At 42.0% G+C, this 21026-nt stretch overlaps 2 protein-coding genes across 5 annotated transcripts in view; both read left to right on the forward strand.

The window, feature by feature from the left end:
• The window catches only part of ZC3H7A (zinc finger CCCH-type containing 7A), a 33072-nt gene extending 23864 nt beyond the window's left edge, over positions 1 to 9208 (forward strand). For both annotated transcript variants that reach the window (XM_037068989.1, XM_037068990.1), the window contains exons 18-23: positions 509 to 645; positions 1052 to 1157; positions 3735 to 3843; positions 5355 to 5488; positions 7181 to 7344; positions 8286 to 9208. In XM_037068989.1, the coding sequence (XP_036924884.1) occupies positions 509 to 645; positions 1052 to 1157; positions 3735 to 3843; positions 5355 to 5488; positions 7181 to 7344; positions 8286 to 8475 (840 nt within the window). In that variant the 3' untranslated portion in view covers positions 8476 to 9208. The remainder of the gene's footprint in view (positions 1 to 508; positions 646 to 1051; positions 1158 to 3734; positions 3844 to 5354; positions 5489 to 7180; positions 7345 to 8285) is intronic.
• A 4470-nt stretch (positions 9209 to 13678) lies between these two features.
• The window catches only part of TXNDC11 (thioredoxin domain containing 11), a 61873-nt gene continuing 54525 nt past the window's right edge, over positions 13679 to 21026 (forward strand). The window contains exons 1-2 of one of the 3 annotated variants that reach the window (XM_037069005.1): positions 13679 to 14076; positions 18468 to 18684. In XM_037069005.1, coding sequence (XP_036924900.1) covers positions 13811 to 14076; positions 18468 to 18684 — 483 coding nt within the window. In that variant the 5' untranslated portion in view covers positions 13679 to 13810. Of the gene's footprint in view, positions 14077 to 18467; positions 18685 to 21026 lie in introns of those variants that run through there. The other 2 variants (XM_037069006.1, XM_037069007.1) reach the window with 2 other exon arrangements.

The raw sequence follows: 21026 nt of genomic DNA on the forward strand, positions 1-21026 counted from the left end.
TGTCTCCCCTGCTACCCAGAAAACTTCCAGTCAGCAGTTCCAGAGCTGACTTTCTAATTGAGGTTTAGTGTCTCTAACCTGCTTTTTTTAAAAAAATTTTATTTATTTATTTATCTTTAGAGGGGAAGGAGAGGGAGAGAAACATCAATGTATGGTTGCCTTTCGTGAGTCCTCTGTGCTGGGAGTGGGCCTGCAGGGAACCGGCCTGCAACCCAGGCATGTGCCCTGACTGGGAATTGAACCTCGATCCTCTGGTTCGCAGGCCCGTGCTCAATCCACTGAGCTACACCAGCCAGGGCCTCTAACCTGCTTTTTAATCATACTCTCTTGCATTTGGGTGGAGAATTGGTGATTTAGTTATCAGATTATATATATTAATGGTCAAATCACTAAACCAGACAAAAAAAAGTTATATGCTATTATGAAAAATAATACATGGTGAGACAGTGTTTTGTTCTCAGAAAACTGGTTATCTGTTAAAATTAAAACTGATCTTTTAATTGTTTAGGTATCTGGCAATCAAATAATGATGCCTGGATCTCTTAATATGAAGATAAAATTCGTGTGTTCTCAGTGTCTGAGAAATGGTCAAGTCATTGAACCAGACAAAAACAGAAAATACTGTAGTGCAAAAGCAAGGCATTCGTAAGTAGCATGTGTATGGAAACAATACCTATTTCATAATGGTCTGTTTTATAGGTGTAAAATCACATATGTAAGAAAAGATTAGGACTTTGAAGAGAGGAGGGAAAAAGTAGGTAATTTAGGAGTAATTACAAAGCACAAGGGAAGAGATTTTTAGGCTTTAGTAGCTAAGAATTCAACAAAATTCAAGCATTCTTGCATTTTATCAGTTCTTTGTTTAGGATTGGTAGGGAATGTTTGTTTACGAGTATCAACTGGAAATGAAATGACAGCATTGTGAGGCATTTCTTTTAGAAGGTTGAGGAAAAAAATCTCTGGTCCTTTAGGTACAAACTTCGTACCTGTCCCTTTATATTATGCCTTTGCCAGTGTGTCTTTGTTTTTTTCTGAACTCCATTTTTCTTAGGTGGACCAAAGACCGTCGTGCGATGAGAGTGATGTCTGTTGAACGTAAGAAGTGGATGAACATCCGTCCTCTCCCCACAAAGAAACAAATGCCTTTACAGTTTGATGTACATACGTAATTTTTAAGCCACTTTTTTTATTAGGCATTTCAAATTATTAGAAAGTAGTAGTAATTCAGATTGAAACTGGCACCCTTTAAATAATGTTCATTGTAATAGTGAAATTTAAATGGGCCTCTCTTTTTTCCTTCCCTTTGGTATATGTGTGATTCTGGGACAGTTTTCATATTGAGTGGAATTTTAGGAGTTATTTGGAAAAAGTAATTGGAGAATCAAGAAGGAGAGGCTTGAGAAACACTTATGGGCATGATTGACCTAATTTTTCAGATGAATTACTTTTGGGAGGGAATAGAAGAGAGTTTCATTTAAATTTAGTTCCTTAGCTTTGCTATCAAACCCAAGGCCTTCTGTGTTATTATGCTGTGCATGAGTTGTTTTTTACCGTGCCTGTTTCTTTCCCTGAAGCAATGGGTACTGAAAGATACCCTACTTGGTAGGACCTTTTGAAATTACCCAAAGGAAAAATACTCAACATTAAAGGAAGATGTTCTTCAAAACCCCTTAGAATGAAAATGCCAGACCAACTTAAAGTTGGGTAGTGCTTCATTCATGAGGTGGCGTGTTTTACCTCAGTACCCTCTGGTGCCGTCCATGGTCTTGAAGATGATTGTCCAAGCAAACCCTGTGAGCTGGCTCTGGACTCTCCTCTTCACTAGGCAGTGGGTCTGGAAAGAGTCAGGGGGGCTTTTACTATGTGAGTTAGTGGACAGGGACACTGGACTATTGACAAGTTGTGAACTTTCTGTCTCGATGGGGGAAACGTGGAGAGAACCTTCTGCCCAGAGAAGCAGGTCAGACGGATTGCAGAGTACCCTGGGTAGTCTCCTCTACCTGGGTAGAGGAAGCCTCTCTCTCTGACTCATCAGAGAGAGTGGAGGAAGAGACAGCTTAATTTTCCATCACCCAGAGTACCTTGCACTTTGTAAAACTTAGAAAGGTTACAAGGTCAGTCTTGGAAGGCGGTGGTGTGTTTGTGCTTCACTCACAGTGGTTTCAGACTCCTAGATTGGGTGACTTCATCAGTGGGGTATGTAGGAGGGGAAGAAGAGGGATTGGAACCATTGATATCTTGGGCTTTAAAAGGTGGTGGAGGTTGTGGGTGTATTCCTTAATATTTTGTTAAATACAACTGAGACCAATTCTAGTTCATGTGGCAGCTTCCTAGCACTGCTGGTTATTCTGACATCTTAGACATGGTGTACTGCTGTATAATGTATTAGCTTATTTCTGCCTTTGCTACCCTACTAGGGATTGCTCAGGGATCCTTTCTGTAAAAGAAATAAGACTCAGTGTGTGTATGTATGTAGACAGTGTGGTAAAGTGGAAGGAGAATGGGCTTCAGAGGGTGCCAGAGGGCTGTGGTCAGCTTACTCAGCTGTAGTTTGCTCATCTGTAAATGGGAATACTTACATTATAGGGAAGAGTACACAAGGCAGTGTTATGTAAAAAGCCCACCACAGTGGCTAGCTTTCTCCTTTGTCTTCTCTCTGCTCCTTATCTTCGATCTTTAAAGACTATGGTAAATGTTTCCCTAGTCGTGGCTAAGTAGTGGGTGGAGTTTGATTGGGAAGAGAAAATAATAAACTTAGTCACAGAATGATTTATTGACTGCTGATTTAATACAGGAGATTCTAAGAGGAGGGTTTACTGATCTTAGTTCAAGGAAGAAGATATACAGCATTCAGGGCACTACTTTAGATTTTTAGCAAAAACCGATGCTGAGCATCTAGTATTATGTAAATTGATGTATAAGGCCAGCTCCTGTTGAAATACAAATAAACTGAGATAAGCTAACAGTCGTACTAGGTTTTATACTCTTAGTTTTTATAGGAGTATAAAATCTAGTACAAATATAAAAAAGTGTATTTATGATATTTAAGAATGAGCTCTCGGTGATGGAGATTTTTTTAGTTCTTGATAGTTTTCAAGGTTTCTAGGGAAGTCTGCATTCTGCTGATTGCTATCACTTTATTTTCCTACGAGTATCATTGTATTTACTTTGTAACATAAAAATGTAAATAACATGAAATATTATTTGAATGCCGTGTACAACTGGATGGCCTGGTTAGCATAATAATTGTCTTCAGGAAAATGCATATCTAGTGAATGGTGGCCGGGGATTTTTTTGACACTGTTTAGTACCTTTGGAGTAGTCTGCAGTTTCTTGACTGCTTCCCAAGTGCTGAAGCGGAGGCATCCTGGGTGGTGGGTAGGGGAGAGTAGCTGTCAGACTTGAGGGCCCAGTGATCTCCATTTGGGAATAAAAATAGTCTGCTGTGTTACAAGCAGATAGTAGGAATAAGTGAGTTTGTAGACATTGAAATTCCAGTTGCATTCTTTCTTTTGAAAATTTTCTTTTGAAAATTTTCAAAATAGAAAGCTAAATATTACTATCATCTCATGTATTTTGGCCTTACAGTTAGTTTGAATAGAATCAAGATGATCTTATTTTAAATTTATATTACTCAGCATTAGCATGGATAATAATGCTTATTTTGCTTAAATGTAAAAATTAGGCAGTTTTACTAAGTGTGCTCTGTCCTATATTCGTATTTTTTTATACAGTTATGCAATCATATTGCTTCTGGGAAAAAATGTCAGTATGTTGGAAACTGCTCTTTTGCTCATAGTCCTGAGGAACGAGAAGTGTGGACATACATGAAGGAGAATGGGAGTAAGTTGATGTTTTAACTGTGGCCTTGACAGCCATGAAATCTAGTTTGCTTGAAAGTTTCTTCCTCTCTGAAAAAATGCCAACTTGCTGTGAACACAGAAAGCAGTTTGCATCTGAAGCAGTTGTCCCATCATCAGTGGAGCAGAATCTGACGTCTGGTCTGTGTCTAGGTCAGATTGGACACAGAGATATAGGTTTGCACTCTTTGCTGTTGTAGGTGTGTTCCTGAGTGAAGAGTGGTCTGGGGAAGTTTAGACCTTCCATGACTACTTAGGTCATCTGCTCCTGTTTGTGAATAGTCACCCCCTGAATTAATCAGAGTAGAACTGAAGGTTTCTTCAAGGAGGCCTTACTGTTAGAACAGGCCTCGATTCAAAGGCCCAAAGAGAAAAAGTTTATGTAGGTCAGACTTCTAGTTAGTTTACTTTGGGAGTCTTTGAAAGGCACCTCAGACAACTTTCACTTGACCAGAAAATTTTTTATTACAAGGATCATTGTTCTTTAATCTTAACTGAGGGAAAGTCATGAACAGCTTAAGGTCTGTAGTCTCTGGATTACAGGAACCAATCAGATTTAAGCATGTCACCTGCTACGTTTCAACCACGTCAGAATTCAGTGACTTATGTAGATGGGACTCCTTGCTTTCTTGCTTGGAGTAGTTACATAACAGCAACTGGGGATAAATTTGGCCACACACACCCCTTTCCTCTGGGGACATTGACATCATGGAGACATTGTTATTGTCATGACTTTTGGGAATAAGCTCTTGTCATCTAGTGAGTGGTATCCAGGAGTATTGTTAAACATCCTACAGTGCACCCAGGACAGCCCCCAACAGCAAAGAATTCCCCACCTAGAATGCCAACAGTGCTGAGGGTGAGACACCTGGTTATGCAGAGTGCACCTACTCTGACACAGGGAGCAGCTTGCAGCCGCTGCCCAGGACCCGCTCACAGTCGAGCTACTGTGAATTGCACCCTCGCATGTCAGTGCTTTCAGACTGTGGCTTGACTGATGGAATCCCATTAGGGCCAGAATCTTGGTCCCAACAGTAGTATGTTCTCTTTCCCAGTAAGCAGTGAGGAGCATGTCAGCTCCAGGCTCCCCCAAGCTGTGTAAGTAGCGTGTGTGGTCATGGTGGTGATAACAAGTGTTGAATGTGGGTCCTGTAAAGCTGTGCAAAGCCTTTCCTTATTTTTACCTATAGCCTTAGAAGGGTTTCTTCATTTTACCTCCCCACCCCAAAGTGTCTTGTACATGCAGGGAGGAGTTCATTAATCTGGAAGACTAATGTTTGCAGTCTAACAGTCCTGAATTTGATTCTTGCTTATGGTAGTTCACCTACTGCTTGGACATGGACTGTCTCTCCCTAATATAATCAGACTTCATTCAACCTCTTGCTTTTCTTTTGAAAATGTATGTTGACTGATAAAAAAAATATGCATGGTCTTGTGTTTATTTAAATGGTGCATTTAAATCTTTGCTGCTGAAAGTGATTCATTTTGCTTTAGTACAAGATATGGAGCAGTTTTACGAACTCTGGCTAAAGAGTCAAAAAAATGAAAAAAGTGATGATGTAGCCAGTCAGTCCAACAAGGACAATGGAAAACAAATTCACATGCCGACAGATTACGCTGAAGTTACTGTAAGTACTGGTGGTTGTCTCCCCTCTCCTTTGCTTCCGAGCCATAGAAGGAACCTTTCTTCCCCGCCCCCTCTCCCCCCACTTTCTCCAAAACCTGTCTCTGTCACATACTCCCTGTCCTTTTCCAGTATCTTCATCTTTTCTCTCCTGTGGCCTTGCTGCAGTCTTAGCATAAGTCTCTCGTTCTAAAATCCTTTCTTGATCCTTTTTCTGACTGTGCAGCCAGAGGATTTCAAATCTTAAGTCCTGGTTCCTTCCTTACTGGTCTGGGCAGATTGCCCATCTACGAGTGGGGTGGTTGTGATGGAGAAGTGAGTATGGGTCTACACTCATCCCAGTGCTGGGCCACAGAAGGTGCTCCGGCCATGTGGCCCCTTTCCCTCCGGGCCTCTCACTCCCTCCCTCCCGCCTGCAGCTGCCCTCCGCCTCCAGGGCTCTGTAGAGACATTAAGTCACCTGTGGTCTTTTACAGCAGTAGAATTAGTTTAAGATTTTCAGAAAACTAAGGAGCATAATATAATGAATATTTTGAGCCCATGATCCCAAGTGAAGTGATGTTAACAGTTTCTTGTATTTGCTTCTGTAAAGTAAATAAATGTTACAGATAAAGTTGGAACCCCATTTGTCCCCCTTCCCAGAGGGCCCAGATCAGGTGTGTGTTTTTCCAGGCCATGTGTGCATATCTTTGACTTAGTTATTCCTAACCTGTAGTTCTGCCTGGCATGTCTTTTAAACTGAAATAGATGTATGTGTTATTTTGCTGCTGTTTCTTGTTTTTGTTTTTGGCCCCTCTCCATATTGATTCAGTGTGATCCAGGCCGTGTCCGTGGCCTGGCCTTGCCCCATGCCTCTGCTTGTGTTACACCCTGTGAATCTGCCCTCTCTGCCAAGGCTCAGCTCTGATTCCCTTGCCACTTTTTCTTAAGTCCTCCTTGGGTTCCCAGAGCAGGGCCACCTGCACTTGTTGGGTCATGAGATCTACCTGGGGTGTTTAAAAAGACAGATTCCTATCTGTATCCCAGACATGTTGAGTCAGAATCTCATGGGAAGTCTCCAGAGCCAATTCTTACCCAGTGTTGCAGTGATCCTTACATAGTGCATTTGGGAAGTACTCAGACACTTAAGGCTTGCCTCTCTGGTAGCCCTCACCTCCCATCATAGCAGAGAGCCTTCTCTGTAGGTCTGTGTTGCAGGGGCAACATCTTCCCCACATGGCACAAATCCTGGCCCCAAAGCGGGGCTCCATTCATGTGTGCTGAATAGAGTTGCTGCTCATTGCTCTGCAGTCGGTGAGCCCTGGGCTTTCACATTGTTTCTGCTTTTCCTTGTTGTTTTACCCCTTCTCGGGATCTGTGTTTGAACCTGGCCCTTGTCCTTCTGACAGACATCCTTGTTTGTACACTAGCTCCTATCACCTCCCTGCTGGAGGCTTCCCAGACACCTGGCTGGATCCATGGCCCCTGTGCTCTACTTCCCGTGTGGTGGCACGATTCCCAGTTTTAGCATCCTTTCCTTGGTCCTGTTTCTTATTTTGAGTTTGGTGTTCTGCCTGGCTTACTCATTACATGAGCCTCTCAGGAATAGAGGCTGGGTCTTATGTTAGGTGGTCTCTAGTCTTCCTGGTGCCCTGACTGTGTTTGAGGGACACACAGACAACACCTGCTGATGGGATGCCTGTCTTGTGCTTTTTAGGTGGACTTTCACTGCTGGATGTGTGGGAAGAACTGTAACAGTGAGAAGCAGTGGCAAGACCACATCTCCTCAGAGAAGCACAAAGAGAAGGTTTTCCACACTGAAGACGACCAGTACTGCTGGCAGCACCGCTTTCCAACAGGATATTTTAGTATTTGTGACAGGTACGTAGGTTTCTTAAATTTCCCACAGGAAAACTGCTGCTGGTCTCACACAACTTTGATGGTCGTTGGAGAGTATCTGGGTCATAAGTCTTCCAATATTGAAGGCTCAGATTTGAGCTCTAGTTGTTCCTTGAGCATTTCTTCACTGTTCTGTGGTTACATGAAAAGATTTACTAGTCTGCTCATAGAGGTTTGAAATGTCTTAAGATAACCGAATGGAGGAGTATGTTTATTCGAGTTTGCCCAGGGAGTTTTGGAGTTCCCAGCCATGATTTTCTAACCTTCACCACAACCTTTCTTGTAAATGTTCATCAGTTTTTAAACTGCCTTTGAATATTTCAAGTGTAAATCTGAAACTTACTCAGGCCAAAGGAGAATGTATCACTGCTGTGTTTACTTAGACAATTGTTCAATAGCAAATGAGACAGTTGTTCAATAGCAAATGAGATAATTTTGAATTGCTCCTCATTTTGTTAAAATGCTGTTGGTGTTTAATTTCCAAATTTAGATCCATGTGATTCTTAAAACTATTGAAGGCAGCTTTTGCTTAATGTCACTTCTGATTTCTTGACACTGCGTAAGGAAGGGTTAGAGTTGTGCCTGCCTCCCCGGGCCCCCCCCCGCCCCCCCCAGTTAAACACTATTTTTCTTTTTTTTTATGAGAAGTTTATTTTTTTTACCAGATGACAAAATCAGGAAAAGATTATTTTAATTTATCTAAAGACGTATTTGTCTTAAGAAAGAAAATGTTTGAATTGTAGCAATCAAACAGTATGTTTCACTAAATACATTTAAGTAGCTTCAAGTACTAATTTCTCTGTTGTGGATGTCAAGGCTGCAAAGTATCCAGCTTTGTACAAATCATAAAGCTAGTGAAGTGTGCATTTTAAGATTTTCATAAACAACTTGTGGACGCTTATGAAGCTGACTTGTCCCAACAGGTATATGAATGGTACCTGCACAGAAGGAAGCAGCTGCAAATTTGCACATGGAAATGCTGAACTTCATGAATGGGAAGAAAGAAGAGATGCCCTAAAGATGAAGCTCAACAAAGCAAGAAAAGATCACTTAATTGCCCCCAATGATAATGACTTTGGAAAATATAGTTTTTTGTTTAAAGATTTAAACTAATATGCTGGCTTTTATGTATGTTACCTAATCAGAGCATTGACCAGAAAAATTGAAAGTGTTCTAAGGAACGTAGCAGAGGAGCTGCAGATTTTCTGCTTGTATTGGCGTCTATCTTCCCTCCTGAGCAGCAACCCACAGTAGGTAGGAAAATGGGCTGTTTAACAGATCTGGCCATGCTCTCATGGTACCATTGGCATCAAATGGCACAGTGACTGCTGTCTGGTTGCCATCTGTTGACAGACTTTGGGATGAAGTGTGTTGGGGAAGAGGATAAGTTTATGTCTAGGACAACTCCTTGAGATGGTCCTTCAGATAAAACCATGATGGTGAGAGAGAAAACACTTATACTAGGATCAGAATACATGATGAATGAAATTCTTTACACATTTTAAGCAGAATGAATTTGTTTAATATAATAAAGTTTGCTACTTATCTGTATGTAGGTTGCTAAAAAGGATTTTCTTAACTCAGATTTTAAGCCAAATAACCATTTAACACTAGTATACGTTAAATGGGGTATTTTTTTGTATTTGAATGTTTCACTGTAATAAGGGAACTGAGGATAATGTGCATTAAGAATATTTTGAAAAATAATCAGTTGACTCAAATTTTATTTCTTGGTCTTTTGCTGTTTTAATGATGATTTTGAAAGATTAAACTTGTACTGTTGGTATTGTGTAGTGTATGGACCAATATTGCCTGTAATAAAGATTTTATATGTAGACATCTTTCACTTTTTGGTGCCATCCTTCCCCACAAAGAGTTGTTGGAATTGCGTACTAAAATCACAAGGTTTGGGTTTTTTAATAACGCTTTTACGTAAGCAGTTAGTAACAGAATGCAAAATTAGGGGACAAGGAAGCATTTTTCACCTCTGTCCCACTCCCTAGGTTTCGGTTGATAAGTCTTTTCCCCCCTCACCTGAGGGGATGTATATATTTTGATGTTAGAAAGGTGTTAAAAGACAAATACCATATGATCTCACCTGCAAGTGGAACCTAATGAACAAAACAAGCAAATAAGCAAAATAGAACCAGAGGCATGGAAACAAGGAACAGACTGACAGGGACCAGAAGGAAGGGGGGAGGGGGGAAAAGGAGGAAAGAAGGGGAAGGGCCTAGTTAAAAAACAAGTGTAAATGATCCACGGACATGGACAACAGGGAGGGGATTGATTGGGAACAGGGCAGGGAAGAGCAACAGGCAAAAATTGGGACAACGAATGGAACAACAATAAAAATAAATTCAAAAAAGAGCGAGGAAGACAGAGACAGGCAGAGAGAGAATCATCGATGCAGGAGAGAAACTGATTGGTTGCCTCCCATACACACCACGGGTCGAGGTGGAACGGGCCACCTAGGTATGTGCCCTGACAGGTATCAAACCCGCAAACTTTCTGAGTGCACAACGACCACCTGAGCCACACTGGCCAGGGCAAGAGTCTTCTGTTGACTGACATAACAACTCTTCTAGGTGATCTTGTGTGTTTTGTTCAGATGAATGATTAGCAAGGAGACATGGTGAGCTAAGGTGTGGGCCGTAGCATCCCTCAGAGACAGGTGTCTCTAGCACACTACCCTCAACAGATACAGTTTTTGTTGAAAGACCACTGAGGGCATGGGCTGACTGAGTCAAAGAAAGGGTACACTGTCCTCTCAGACTCCTGATTCAGAAGCCAGAACCCAGTGAGCCAGGGACAAGAGTCCTTGTCAGGGTTTGGGGGGTAGCTCCTCGAGGACTTGGCCAGTTCAGAGTCCTTGCTAGCAGCGTGGTTTAGAGAGAATGGCTGACAGACTTTGAAGACAGTGATCTGTCAGGCAGTGATGTATCAACCCTCCAAAACCTCAGGCAAAGTCACTTTTTCATGAATGATTTAGGGTCTGGGGGAAACAGAAAAGGGTCTCTGTTCTGCTTTGAGTCCAGCCAGGGCAGAGAGCAGGGCACAGATGCAAGTAGTGATAAAGAGAAGTAGAACATTTAGAACCAGGAGCCTGCAGAGTGGTAAGTCCCCATGATTCCTTGAAGATCGTAGGAAAGACTCTGGTTTCCCCTCAGATGGGAAGGCAGGGGGACCAGCTGTATTTGGCAAGTGCATTAAGACTGCATTGTATTTGCCAAATAATCTGTTAAGAGTGACATTTTCTGCAGAATAGGTTGGCAGTGTTACCGTTCTGCTAGGTCTTTCTAGTCTTCATTACACTTTTCCTCTCTGTATTTTCTCTCTTTTGTCCTCTTTTTCCAGGGAGAACAGTAAATGTTAAAAAGTTGTTCCTGGTGCTGTTTAAGTTCACAGTTTAAAAGTTGGTTGTCTTAACCGTGGGTATCTAGGCTTGAAACTTAGTTGGAGATCTTGTGAGTGGACAGTATGAGAATTTGCATTTTTCACACTCCCCTGCATTTTATGTACCTTGGTTTCCAACCCTCCTGCAACTGATTCTCTGTGCTTTGCAAGCACCTTTCCAGTAGATTCCATTCTAAATGAACAAGTGTCTTCTTCTGGTTTGCAGCTAAGAAGCCCGCTGCCACCACCTTGGTCTCAGCATTAAAAAATCATTGTTAATAACTCCATGAGAAGTCACAGCTTCCCTGGAATTGAATCTTTGGGGGAGGAGATAGTGATGTGATGGTGGGGGGAGCATGACAGAGCAAAAGCCCAATAGTAATAGCAGGGGAAACAGTAATCATTGGCATGTCTACTTGGATATGTTTATATTTCCACAGGATGAATTTTTTTCAACATTTAGGCAATTGAGATACAGTTCACATAACAAAAACTTTATCATTTTGAAGTACAATCCAGTGGTTTTTAGTATATTCCAAATGTGCTACAATTACCACAATGAATTTTAGAATGTTTTCATTCCTTCAACACACACACACACACCCCAATCTACCCATTTGCCCTGCTTTTCAAACCATAGGCCATCGCTGATCTGCTGTCTATAGATCTGCCTGTTCTTGATATTTCATATAAACGAAACCATACACTAAATGGCCTTTTGTGAGTAGCTGTCACTGAACATAATATTTTCAAGATTTATACACATTGTAGAACGTATGAGTACTTCATTCCTCTTATTTGCCAAATAATACTTCATTTTACTGATATACCACATTTTCTTTATCCATTCCTCCGTTGATAGACGTTTGGGTTGTTTCCCTGTTTTTGGCTCTTGTGAGTATGAATACTCATGCAAATTTTGTTGGCTGCACTAAGCCAGCCACCCCAGAGAGGCACATGAGAGGTTGCAAGTGGGTCCTTGCCCTCAGGGACCTTGCCCTCTGCCCAGTCCTCCCAAGCAGGCTGGTGCTGGAGGAGCTTACCTCCCTCCATCACCCTCACCTGTCCCTGGGCTCTGTACTTTGACAACTGTTTGCATAGAGTCCTTCATATTTGTTTCCATTTAGTTCCAGGGACCTGCCTCAGTTGGGAAACTGAAGGAGAATTCATTCCCCAGGCAGTGCAGGTTTCAAACACTCTGGTTGGCTGCTTGTATTTGTTGCAAAGGATAAATGCCAATTTCTGGAAAGCTGATTCTGTAGTCTTGATACAAAGTCTCCAAAAGACAATGGTGATTACCATTGTCCAGAATACCCAGGCTTGGGGAGTAGGCTTCCCTCTGCATTATCTGCCAACCTGTACTTTGTTAGACACATTATATTTGTTAAGTAAATGATTGAAAGTTTAAAAAATATTTCTCTCTGGTTCTAAGAAAGGATTAATATATGGGTTATATGTACAAAAAGTGTTTGAAACTGGTACTAACTGCCAGGGGAATGTGTTCTTCAGTTTCCCAATTGATATAGGTCCCTGAAACTCTAGAACTAAGTGGAAACAAATGTCGAGAACTTTATGCAAACAGTCATCAAAAGTTTTTAAATATGTATATATATATATATATTCAAATCTTCTCCTTGTTCCCTACTCTAACTCCACCAACTTGTTCAGGGTATAAAAAGTGGGCACAAAAGCTCATATTCTGGTTGATGTGGACAAGTTAGGATTGACCTAGCCTTGAAGAGCAGTACAACCTAACAGCCTGCTGAAATGAGTTTATCATTGTTTCAGAACATCTGGTGCCAGAGCAGCAGCCAGATGTCTAGAATAGGAAAGGAACCATACTTTTGTTAACCCAGGGTGGTTTCCTGGCCTACAAGACACCACCTTATATTGCCACAAGGTACTGTGGGTCCTATGAGATAACCCACAGGCAGCAAAAGTACTTTGAACTTTATCAAGGCCTGTGCAAAGGGCAGGTGTTTTATAGAAGTGTAGTGTGGATTATAACAGTAACCTACTGTGAACAGGAACTGCTGACTTTGGACTGTATTTGTTTTCATTAGTTATATACCATGTAACTCAAATCTACATAAAGAAATCAACACTAAAAATGGTAAATAAGGTTAATATAAATTAAAAACTACAAATATATATTTCCTTAGCTTCTTTAAGCAAGATTACATAAAACAATATAACACTATTATTAGATTGGTAATATACAAATCTAAAAAGTAAGAGTAGCACAAAAAAAAGACAGGAAGGAATAGAGCTATATTGGAGCAGTTTCTATGTTTTACTGGAATTTAGTATAACTCTTAAGTAGAAATTATGTATATTGTAATCCCCACAGAAACTTCTATCCATTTACTGCAAAAAAAAAAGGAACAAAAAGAGATCAGATATAAAAAATAAACAGACAAATGACAGGGGTAGATTGACAGGCACTTTGCATAAGATACTTCAGTTAACCATCAAAACAACTCTGCGAGAGAGTTACTATTACCCCATTTTAGGGCAAATGGTCGTTGCCGCCGCACTTCTGGGGTCTGTACAGTTCTCGCCTCTGTACGTGTTTTCTATTACTCAGTGGGGATCATAAACGGAACCTACGACCACGAGGGGCTGCAGTGGGACTACTGAGCACGCGTTCTATCATCACCACCTCTCTTAATACAGTCGGGGCTGGGCGGATCTGAAAGTAGGGGTGGCCAGACCCTGGGCGCAGCATTGGGCCTGTAGTCCGCGAGGCCCGCGGGCTAAAGATCAGGTTCCAGAAGCCTAGGGCTGGGAGGGGGAGGAGTCCGCGTGGACTCCAAGGGCGAGAGGGCGTGGCCCTCTGGGGCGGGGCTTCTGCGTCGTGTCAGTATCTGCGCAGACTCTGTGGATGCAGGGCGGAGCCTCCTGCGAGGGGGCGGGAGCCGCGGTGGCGGCTGGGCTGACGTGGAGGTTCACGGTTAGCGGGCGCTACGAGTTGCGGGATTGGGGAGCGACGGGCCGGGCCGGGCCTTCGGGCCCTCGGCGGCGGCGGTATAAAGCTGGCGACGGGGAGCATGTAATGTCGGAATGCGGAGGCCGCGCCGGCGGCGGCGGCAGCAGCAGCAGCAGCGGCAGCAGCGACGACGCCGAGGCGGAGCGTGGAGGTGGCGGCGGCCCCACGGGTCTCGGCTCCCTCAGCGCGGCCCCGGCTGGAGCGTCCTCGGCCGACCGGCTCCGTCGCGGACTGCGCGGCGCCTCCCTCATGGCGCGCCGGAGACCCGAGCTGCTCTGTGGGGCCGTGGCGCTGGGCTGCGCGCTGCTCCTAGCTCTCAAGTTTACCTGCAGGTGAGGCGGCCCTCACCACCGAATCACTGTCCCGGCGCCCCCTCGGCCCAGCGGGCGGCGGATGGCTATAGACGTCGGGGGTTGTAGCGGTCTCCGCGGGGTGAAGTCGGACCTTACTTTGCTGGGCGCGAGGGACTCGACTCTTCTTCCCAAGCCGAGGGCTTTGCCGGCCGCTTTCCCCTCTCCCTGGCCGGCTAGCTAGCCAGGTGGCGAGGTGTTCAGATACTGCTCGGCGCCCCTTCAACCTGTTGAGTGCCGATGGTGGGCCGGGTTCTGAGCTGCTCGGTTGGGGTTTCTTGGGTGTGCACCTGTCACTTCTGCCCAAGCCATAGGACCCTCACTTACCTCCCGTTTTGTTTCCCTTATGCTCGAATGTGGTAAGTCACAACCATTAGAGTCCCAGACCCCACTGAGAATTCATGCAGTCATTGATTCTACGATTATTTATCCGCACCCGCTATGGGGAGCGCTCGTCTAGGTGAGCGATGAAGACAAAAAATTTCTACTCTCTATTTCAGGGGACAGGCAGTAGAACTTAATTTTAAAAGGCTTCTGTAAGTGCTGTACTGGGAGTGGAAGAAGTGAGGGTGGGGCAGGAAGGCTTTCCTAAGTCAGCCACACAGGAAGCTTACACGAGGAGGGGGCGGGGCTAGCATTGGGAAAATATGGGGGAAGAGTGCCCAAGGTAGAGGGAACCAGAAGTGCAAAGGTTCTGAGGCTGGACAAGCCTGGTGTTTTCCTGGAACTAGGAGAGGCCTGAGGAGACTGATGCATAATGAGCAGGGAATAGAAAAGTTAATGTGTCTCTATGAGAAAGTACACAGATAGAAAATTTGCTTTAATCTTAAGGAGTATTTTTGGCGCACCAAATCCACAGTGTATCTCCTGGTACTCCAGTCTATGTCCGTGCTGCCACTGACCAGGAGGAAGATTTCAATTGCAACATTGTTATTGAACATGTTAGGTGTAATATGTGGCCCTTATTGTCAAAGAGGTGTGAACAGATTGGGGATTTTAGTGAAAAGAAAACAAATTATGATAACTGTCACTGAGCATTTGCCATGTGCCATTAGCTGTACTACCAGCATTGTTTTTCTGCCTCGGCATAGCTGATATCTTGGGCTAGATAATTCTTTGTTGTGGGGCGCCGTCCTGTTCATCGTAGGATGCTTTTTATCTCTGGCTTGTACAGATGTGACAACCTAAAATGTCTCCAGACCTAGCCAGATGTCCCCTCGGGAACAAAATTGCCTGTTTGCCAATTACAGCTTACAAGAATGCATTTATTCATTTAATACAGAATCTGAGAGCGTAGTGCGTGGATCATTTAAATTTCATTTCCCAGTAAAGTCTGGATATACTCTTATCCTTCCAATTTACAGATAAAGGACTTGAGCGTTGGTCATGTAACAAAACTTGACCCAAATCATACCCACCTTTAAGTGAAATTGAATCTTTTATTGTCAGGTACTAGGCTCTTAACCTTGCTCTTTATGATGTGCCTTCATCAAAGAAAAAGTACAAAATATTTTGCAAGATAGAATAATTGCAAGGTGGCATTTGGGTCCAAATTAACAAAAGAGGTGTTCACCTCTAGGAATCATGGGAGCTTGCTGACCTTAGCTTGTCTGTGTATAGAAATAATGACTTACTAGACATGAAAATCCTTTCAAATTTCAGGAAGAAGGAAGAGTAAATGCAGTTACTAGAGCATGCAGAAGAAGATCCCTGCCTGCTTCAGCTAGGGGAGAGACCCACAGCTTGTCTGTCCAGCTCCTTTCTGTGCCACTGGCAAATTGGACAGTTTTTTAATAGACTGAGATTGATTTTTTAAATATCTTATTTGATTGAATGGTGTCATGATACTATTTTATCACTGTACAACTGGCTCACGCATTTCTGGTCCCCTTTTCCTATTTTACTTTTAAGATCTTTGCCTTAATGAGGACAGAGGCTTAATGAAGAGTACATTTTTTTTCTAATTTAATGTTTAATAGCTCCAGTCCTGAAATAAGGGAGAACCCTCTTATGGATCTGGTGTGTAGATGAATTCAAACCAGAAGGCATGAGAAAGGTTGATTTTGGGTTGAAACAACTAATAATCACACATTTCTGGACATGTAATCCCTATCCTGCTTGCCTTTCTGTGCATTGAATCTTCGTGACTTCATCCTTCTCACTTTCCTTTTACCCTGATTTGGAGGAGAAATATTTGTGTATCTATTTATATTAATATATGCAACCAGCTGTTGAATTTTTTGTACCTGAGACTTAGACTTGAAAGCTGCAGGAGGCCTTGGCCAGGTGATCAGTTGATTAGAGTGTTGTCCAGATATGCTGGATATGTCAAGGTTGAGGTTTCAGTCCTTGGTTAGGGCACATACAAGAATCAACCAATGAATGCAAATAAGTAGAACAACAAATCGATGCTTCGCTCTCTCTCAAGCTGCAGGAAATCTTTGATCTGGGTATTGTTTCTCAAAAATGTTTAGCAAATTTAAGAGTTAAATGGAAACTTGTGACTTTCTGATGGAGCAGAGGCATATGTCTCTCTTCTCTGATAATATTTGGTTTTCGATGGGCCACATATTTTATCTGGTGTGTTGACTTTAGGGACTGCTGTGAACATGCAAAACAGCAATACTAAGTTGATAATTATCATCTGTCACATATTTTTTCTCAGATTATGTTATTAACACTTAACATGAAATTGGAATAGGGCTCAACTCATCCAGTTATAGTATGTAGCAGTTCTTTTTTTATTGCCAAGTAACATTTAATTGTAAGAATATACCCCAGTTTATCCTTTTACCTGATGAGTTACTCCAGCTTCTTATGCTTATTATTTAGTTGGTTTATCTTTTTCTAACCTTAATGCTTTCATTCTATCTATGTCTTTATGTTTAAAATGTGTCTCTTTCATGGCATATTATTGGGTCTTCCTTCATTATCCAATCTGGCAATCTTTTTCTCATGATTGGATGGTACAGTTTTTTTATATTTATGTAATTGTTGATATGGTTGTATTTAAGTCTAACTCCTGGTTATTTGTTTTTCATTTGCACCTTCTGTTTTTAGGGTTCCATTTTTATTCTACTAGTTTCTTAGCTAAACTGCTATAATGGTTTTTTATGCCTTTTTTAGTGGAGTTATGTGGATAACTCAAGGGGTTTTAGGCCCCTTTAACTTGCTGGGAGGCAACTTCAGCAAAGATTTTTTTTGTCTTTTTTAAAAAATTGTTTTTAGTGAGTGAGGAAGGTATGAGGGGAGAAAGAGAGAGAGAGAAACATTGATTTGTTGTTCCTCTTATTTATGCATTCGTTGGTTGATTCTTGTGTGTGCCCTGACTGGGAATCTAACTTGCAGCCTTGGTGTATACAGACAATGCTCTAACCAATTTAGCTACTTAGCCAGGGTGACCTTTTTTTGTCTTAATCGGAAAGTTGTGGCACTTCTGTGACTTCTGACCACTTGTTCATTCATCTTTTTTTTCCCTTCTGAACTCTCTCTTCTCAAGTACTCAAGAAGAGTACTTGTGTTCTAGTTAAATGGTCTTTTGTTACCATTTGTTAAATGGTTTTGTTACTCATCTATATTAAACTTTGAATTATGATACGTATCTGGAAAAATCTGTATTACTATTTAATTATGACTTTTACCTGAATGCCCTGGATAAGTACAGGCCAACACCAGCTAATATGCTTTATGTTTTCTTTTCTTTTTTTTTAAAGATTTTATTTATTCATCTTTAGAGAGGAAGGGAAGGAGAGAAATATCAATGTATGGTTGCCCCTCATGAGTCCCCCGCTGGGAACCGGCCTGCAACCCAGGCATGTGCCCTGACCCGGAATTGAACCTCGATCGGGTGGTTCGCAGGTCTGAGCTCAGTCCACTGAGCTACGCCAGCCAGGGCTGCTTTATGTTTCCCTAAGGTCGAGTTGAGATGTGAACATTTCCTATAGAAATCTTATTAGCAGAAGCCACATGTGCTCCCTCCCCTTAATTCTGAGCAAGCTTACTGGTAGCTCTGAAGCCCTGGAAATCAGAGGCTCCTGTGGAGAACAGACTGCAGAGAGATGAAGGTGAATGTTGGGTATGGAGGCAAGAATATGGATTATTCAGAGACATTCTTCTCCTCTGTTCTTTACTGCTGTCTCACTCTACACCTGGGGAGACAGTATTATAGAATAATTTCTAGCATATTTCTTATGTCTTTCATTCTCTAAGCCACATATTGCCATGATACAGAATATTACTTTTTTACTCCAGGACAGTGTTTTGGGGACTCCATTTTCTTATTCAAAAGAAGAGTCAAACTTCATTCTTCCTCATGAAGCTGTTGTTAGAAGAAAATAAACTCAGCGATCTTGTTTGTGTTTGCTCTTTTTTAGTCGAGCAAAAGATGTGATAATACCAGCAAAGCCACCTGTCAGCTTTTTCTCCTCGAGGTCTCCAGTTCTTGACCTCTTCCAGGGTCAGCTAGACTACGCAGAACATGTTCGTCGGGATTCGGAGGTGGTGCTGCTGTTCTTCTATGCCCCGTGGTGTGGACAGTCCATCGCTGCCAGGGCAGAAATTGAGCAAGCAGCGAGTCAGCTTTCAGACCAGGTAATACTGACGTTCGGCCTAAGAATCAAATGACTGTCAGTCTGTTGCAGAGCAGGTTGTCCATGTAGAGACATCTTACCCAGCTGACGGATTTTGCCAAGTTGAAGGCCACGAGCACTTTGTAAATTCTAAAGCCTTCTATAAAGAAGCAGAGGATTTCTGATTGTGATGATTCTGGTTGGTTAGGAGCATGAACAGATTCTGCATCTCATGATGTAGGCCCGTGCTCATTCCAGAGTGCTATGCTGTTTGGTTTTTGTGCTGAAGTAGGTGGGGGCTGAAAGTCCTAGTTGAATATCTATTTGATATTTGCTAGTTAGGTATTTTATTTAGGAGAAATTTATGCATCATGACTACAGTATAGCTGGCTGACCTTTTAATCCCCATACTTGCATCAGAACTATATTTAACAAATACTTAATGAATGAGTGCATCCTTTGTGCTAGGTAAGAGGGATATATAGGCAAATGAGTTATCTGTATCACAGTGGTTTTCAACCCAGTGGATCCAATTGCTCTTTATAAAACATGTCTTTTATATTTATTTCTTTTTATGCCCTGAAAAGGAATTCATAGATAAGAAAACCTTCCTACACATATAATTTCAAAGTAGTTAATCTAATGCACTAATTATAACTTAAAGGTGGTGAGTGGAGCAAAGTAATGTATAATCAAATCATATGTTTGAGTTTGTAAATGAGTTGGTAAAATAAGTCCTCGTACCTTTATGTAGAGCTACCATGGATGGGATGGTTATAAATACAGATGGTAAAGGTGTAACATGTTGGACTCAGATATCATGGGGGCATTGCTCTTGGAGATTTGATTTTTCTAAAGCATAAACAGCTCTTGGTAAAGTTCTGAACCAAACAAAGTACTTTCTTCCCTCAATTGACATAGAAGTTGCCTTCCTGAGAAATGCAGTGAACACCAAAACCATACTTTGGGTTTACATATAAAACGGAGTTAGGTTCTGGGCTCCAACAAATGGGTTTTCCCCAACATCATTGTGGGGCAGAGCCTAGCTACTCTGGGATCACTGTTCCCTGTGTAGAGCAGTTTTGAGCGTTGCAGGGTATCTATCATAGCTCCTGCCCACCACCCACCACAAGTCCTGTAGTCCTCCACCTTCCCCAGTCATTGCAAGAAGCAATAAAACATGCACAAACTTCTTAGAGACTGCTGCTGGGACCCACTAGTCTGTGGTTACTTAAGCAGACAGCTGAGTTCCTGAAGTTCATGTGGAACTCTCAGTTGGTTTGTCTTAGAAAGAATGTTATAAATAGTGACTAGGCTTCCTACTCAGCCTAGTAAAGCTTAACCATTATATATCCCTGAATGTGGTACCAAGTACTATTTAAACATAACTCTTCATTCCCTATACCACTGATTCTTGGCGGGGGCAGGGGGGTAATTTTGTGTTCCAACTATGGGCCCATAGATTTGATCTATTCCCGTCTTTCCTTTACTGTCCTCCAGCCCCGATTTTAAATGGCAGATAGTAATCAAGCTGGCAGATAATTCCAAGGAGGAAATGGGAACTCCAATGGAGCAATGGGAGGCAAGCAGTATGTTCGCATAAAGAAAATCACCACTTTGCCCGTTGTTCCCCGAGTTTTCTGAATGTAGAGAACAAGTGGAGAATATTATATATTTGGGTGTCAGTCACTTACTATCTAACTGCCAGCTTAAGCAGTATACCCTTCAGACTGATCACACAGGAATAGTATTTGGGAGTGTCTGGTCCTGTGCTGTTCTGCACAGCAGCTCTGTAGGCTGATGTTGGTGTCCCTGTTCTTCTGAGGCAGGACCTCAGGCTTAGAGGGCACAGCAGTTTGTTAAAGATCACACTACAGGTGGTTGAGGTCGGAGTGCCATAAACAACCGACTGGCACTGCCTTTTATTTTCAAGAAAATTTCCCAGCTCCTCCTAAATTGGGAGCTTATTGTTTTATGTTCTCAGTAGGGTAGAGAAGCAGGTTTATTTTCAAAAACAGGCAAAAATCTTTTGAGCCACATTGCTTAGTAAAGTGAGGAATGGAGGTAGATTGTGCCCTGTTTCTGAGTAAAAAATGAGATGTGTCAACCTTAAGTAAAGTTATGTTTGCTTTTCTTTCTCATAAATAGACTCTAAAAGGAGCTGTGAAGAGTTTCCACTAAGTTTAAGCAATATTGCCATCCAGTAAGGATAAGGAATATAAAAGTGCCTTTTTATAGTCTTCATATTTTTTCAATATTAATTATTAAAAATTTTAAACATATAGCAAAGGTGAAGGAATTTTCTATATTCTTGTCACTTAAATTCTACTGTTAACATTTTATTATATATTTAGTCATCTTAAT

The sequence above is a fragment of the Sturnira hondurensis genome, unplaced genomic scaffold, assembly GCF_014824575.4.
Source record: "Sturnira hondurensis isolate 20B ecotype Veracruz unplaced genomic scaffold, ASM1482457v3 Scaffold0018337, whole genome shotgun sequence".
In the NCBI taxonomy this organism is placed as follows: Eukaryota; Metazoa; Chordata; class Mammalia; order Chiroptera; family Phyllostomidae; genus Sturnira; species Sturnira hondurensis.